The following is a 4,570-nucleotide window of genomic DNA, read 5'->3' as shown; positions in this document are numbered from 1 at the left end:
TTTTTTTTTTTTTTTTTTTTTTTTTTTTTTTTTTTGTAGACTTTAGGGTAGTATCGGTAGTTGCTCTTTTAATACTTTCCTCATAAATGAAACAAGGACAAGTAGGGAAGGGAAAGCGAGTTGAATTATTAAAGGCCCTTTAGATAGAAGTCTCACACACCACACATTTGGTTTGAAGGCTGTTCAGATCAGATCAGACCAAACCCATGATGCTTTCTTCTGGTTCTTCAACTGGTAAATGGAAATTCAATGTGTTCTTGAGCTTCAGAGGCGAAGACACCCGTTTTGGCTTCACAGACCGTCTCTACAATGCCTTAATACACAAAGGAATCTCCACCTTCAGAGACGAAGATGAAATTGAAGAAGGCTCCGACATTTCCACCGATCTGTCGGCCGCCATTGAAGCGTCCAGAATTGCGCTGGTTGTGGTTTCAGAAAACTACGCTTCTTCGAGGTGGTGCCTTGAGGAGCTGAGTAAGATCTTTGAATGCCACCACCGGCTTGGGATGACCGTTTTGCCAATCTTTTATAAAGTGGATCCTTCTCATGTTCGGAACCAGACAGGAACATTTGCAGAAGCTTTTGCTAAACATCAACACAGATTTGGAGAACATAACCCCAACATCCAAAAATGGAGGCACCTTCTTACAAAGCTCGCCAACCTCAAGGCTTGGCTTTTGGAACCTTGGTAACAAACAATTTCATCCATTTTTTGGTGTCTTCATCATTAATTATAATTGATATTGTTACTATAAATATAATTTTTTTTTTAAATTTAACAAAGGTTAAGTATGGTCGATCATGTTTAAGCGAGTTCATAAAAAATTATATGATAGTGTCATTCGGGGTTGGTGCAAAAGATTTTTTCAATCCAACTAAACTCGTGCGCACCTCTATTTTATATGATAGTGTCATTTTTTTTTTTTTAATAATAAATAGGATGGGAAGATTTGAATCAAGATGTGAAGATAGGTAGTACATGTTAATTACGGTTAAGCTATACTCACTTATTGATTAACCATAATTACTAATCAAGATATTCTATGATTTACTATTAACACTACTTATTTACTTGTGCTCCATTCTCTTGGGATTAGGACACATGAATCAAAAGTCATCGAAGAAATCACGACGGTTCTATGGAAGAGAATTAAACCGACCTTGATAGTCACTCAAGAACATCAACTAGTTGGGATCAATTCTAAACTAACCAAACTTTCTTCTCTTTTGAACCCGAACTCTGATGAGGATGTGATATGGGTAGGAATTCATGGAATGGGTGGCATTGGTAAGACGACATTAGCAAGGGTTTGTTATGAGCGAATTCGTGACAAATTCGAAGCTCATTGCTTCGTCTCCAACGTTCAAGAGAAATTTGAAACCTCTGGTCTTCCATATTTACAAAGCCAACTCCTTTCAAGGATGTTTTCAATTGAAAACAAAGACATAGGAGACGTTGAAGAAGGTATTGCTATGATAAACCAAGCAGTTTTTCGAAAAAAGATTCTTCTTGTCCTAGATGACGTGAATTGTTCCGACCAAATTATGGGATTGATTCCAAACAAAGACTCTTTTGGAAATGGCAGTAGAATCATCATCACAACAAGAAATGCAGATTTACTCTCAAACGAGTTTGAAGTGAAAAGAATGTTCAAAATGGTAGAACTTACAAACGAGGAAGCCCTTCAACTCCTTAATTTGAGGGCTTGTCCAAAACAAGATTGCTTAGAACACTCCAAGAACATTGTCAAGATTGTGGGAGGTCACCCTCTTGCACTCAAATTATTGGGATCATCTCTAAGAAACAAAGATCTGAGGGTGTGGGAGTATGTGATGGAAGAGATTAAAGGAGGTGGAAATATTCATGAAAAAGTTTTTAAGTGTCTTAAGGTGAGTTATGATGGGTTGGATGAGTGGGAGAAAGAGATATTTCTAGACGTAGCTTGCTTCTTCAAAGGGAAGAGAAAAGGGCTTGTAGAAGAGATTCTAAATGGTTGTGGTTTCCATGCCAAAATAAGGGTTGAACTTCTCCTTCAAAAATCTCTTTTAACTCTCTCGTATCACAACAAATTGATGGTGCATGATTTATTGCAAGAAATGGGTCGAAAAATTGTTCGTCATAAACCTATTCAAGATCGATTATGGCGCCAGAAGGATATTAAAAGCATGGTAAGATATATTGTCATCGGTTTAGGGTCTAGGGTTTACTTTCTAAATTTTTCAAAACATTAAAAAATCATTAACTTGATTTAGTATTTTGTGAATTCAGGTTGGAGAAGCATCGGTCGAAAGCATATTGTTCAAGTCGACAAGAAACGTTATGGAGTTTCCAATTTCGTTCTCAAGAATGCACCAACTAAGGCTGCTTAATTTTCACAATGTGAGGCTGAAAAATGAGTTGGAATATTGCATTCCAAGTGAGTTAAGATATTTGAAGTGGAAAGGATATCCCTTGGAGAATTTGGTATTGAATTCTGAAGAATGTAAGCTTATTAAGCTTCACATGTGCCACAGCAATTTGAAGCAATTTTGGCATGGAGAAAAGGTAACAATCTGTATTTTGAGATTTCACATCGGTTGAGGAGGAAAACAAAACACCTTTTATAAGCGTGTGGAAACCTCTCCTAGCAGACGCGTTTTAAAAACCTTGAGGGGAAGCCCAAAAAGGAAATCCCAAAGAGGACAATATCTGTTAGTAGTGGGTGTGAGCCATTACAAATGGTATTAGAGCCAGACACCGAGCGATGTGCCAACGAAGAGGCTATTCTTCGAAGGGGGTAGACACAAGGCGGTGTGCTAGTAAGAACGCTGGGCCTCGGAAGGAGGTGGATTATAGATCCCACATCGGTTGAGGAGGAGAATGAAACTCTCTTTATGAGGGTGTGGAAACCTCTCCCTAACAGACCCATTTTAAAAACGTTGAGAGAAAGCCTGAAAGGCAAAGCCTAAAACAAATCTTCTAGCGGTGGGTTTAGTTAAATTGATATCAATCTTTACTCTTTGACAGCATTTGGAGGAGCTGAAGTATATCAAACTCAATCATTCACCGAAGTTATCCAAAACTCCAAACTTTGAAACTATTCCAAATCTCACAAGATTAGAGCTCGAAGGTTGCACAAGTTTGGTCAATATTCATCCAACAATTTTCACGGCAAAAAAACTCACTTTTTTGAGTTTGAAAGATTGCATCAATCTCACCAATTTTCCACCCCAAATTAACATCAAAGCTCTTGAAATTTTGATTCTCAATGGCTGTTCAAAGCTCAAGAAGATCCCAGAATTTTCAGGCAACACAGATATATTACTCGAACTCCATTTGGATGGAACCTCCATATCAAGCCTACCTTCATCAATAGCCATCTTGGATCACCTAACAGTGTTGAGCTTAACCAATTGCAAAAATCTTATCAACATTTCAAATGCGTTGGATAAGATCACATCTCTCAAAAGCTTAAATCTTTCGGGATGTTCGAAGCTTGGAAATAGAAAACGAAAGCGGGGCGACGTCGAAACGGTGGAGTTCGACGTGAGACGAACGGCACGAAGAACGGACAACGGAGACAATATCTTTAGAAAGATTATTCTTTGGTTATGCAAAGCTCCAACAAGTGGCATTTTTGGGATCCCATCACTGGCTGGTTTGTACTCTCTTACAAGGCTAAATTTGAGTGATTGCAAGCTTGAGGAAGTCCCAGAAGGGATAGAGTGTTTGGTTTCGTTGGTGAATCTGAATTTGTCTCGAAATAATTTCTCTCGTCTTCCTACGAGCATTTCTCGACTCCATAACTTGAAAAGATTGAACGTAAACGAGTGCGAAAAGCTTCTTCATTTCCCAGAGCTGCCACCAAGGATCTTAAGGTTGATGTCAAAGGGCTGCATTTCATTGAAAGATTTTCTAGACATCTCAAAAGTTGACCATTCATATTTCATGATAGAAATGAATCTTATGAATTGCTTCCAATGGGTTGACAACAAAGAGCTCCAAAAATTGATCACTTCTTGGATGCAAAAGATGCTCTTCCGAAAAGGAGCCTTCAACATTTTGGTTCCCGGGAGCGAGATCCCCGATTGGTTCACAACGAGAAAAATGGGATCTTCGATATGCGTCGAGTGGGATCATGATGCACCAAACGCCAACATGGTTCGCTTTGCACTCTGTGTCATTTGTGGACCGAGCAACAAAAAAGACATCCTCGATGTTCCCTTCACTATTTTTGCATCGGTGACTGGAAAAGACCGTAACGACCCAAATTTGAACAATGGAGATCTTATTGTTGGTGCATTCAATGTTTCAGGGATGAAGAAATTAGACCACATTTGGATGTTCGTCTTGCCTCGAACTACGACTCTGACAAGAAAGATTCGCAACTGTAAAGAGATTGAGTTTCGATTCTTGCTCCAATTTAATTACAATCAAACTGTTATCCCAAATGTCGAACTAAAAAAGTGTGGAGTTGGTTTGATAAATATGGAAGAAGAGAGTGAAGCCATGAAAAGGTATGCTTCGTATATTATTGTAAAGAACAGAATGAAGTCATTAATGAAGTATTGATAGATTATTTACTATGGC

General features: G+C 38.5%; 1 protein-coding gene across 1 annotated transcript; it reads left to right on the top strand.

The window, feature by feature from the left end:
- Positions 1 to 114: 114 nt before the first annotated feature.
- Positions 115 to 4,570, top strand: LOC111432675 (TMV resistance protein N-like). Its single transcript, XM_023069599.1, has 4 exons — positions 115 to 688; positions 1,098 to 2,169; positions 2,270 to 2,545; positions 3,008 to 4,570. Exons 1-4 carry the CDS (start codon positions 207 to 209, stop codon positions 4,550 to 4,552), a joined length of 3,375 nt encoding a protein of 1,124 aa, XP_022925367.1. The 5' UTR covers positions 115 to 206; the 3' UTR covers positions 4,553 to 4,570.

Source organism: Cucurbita moschata, unplaced genomic scaffold, assembly GCF_002738365.1.
Source record: "Cucurbita moschata cultivar Rifu unplaced genomic scaffold, Cmos_1.0 Cmo_Scf00040, whole genome shotgun sequence".
Classification (NCBI taxonomy): Eukaryota; Viridiplantae; Streptophyta; class Magnoliopsida; order Cucurbitales; family Cucurbitaceae; genus Cucurbita; species Cucurbita moschata.
The sequence above is the reverse complement of the archived record's forward strand: the minus strand, read 5'-3'. Positions and strand labels throughout refer to the sequence as shown.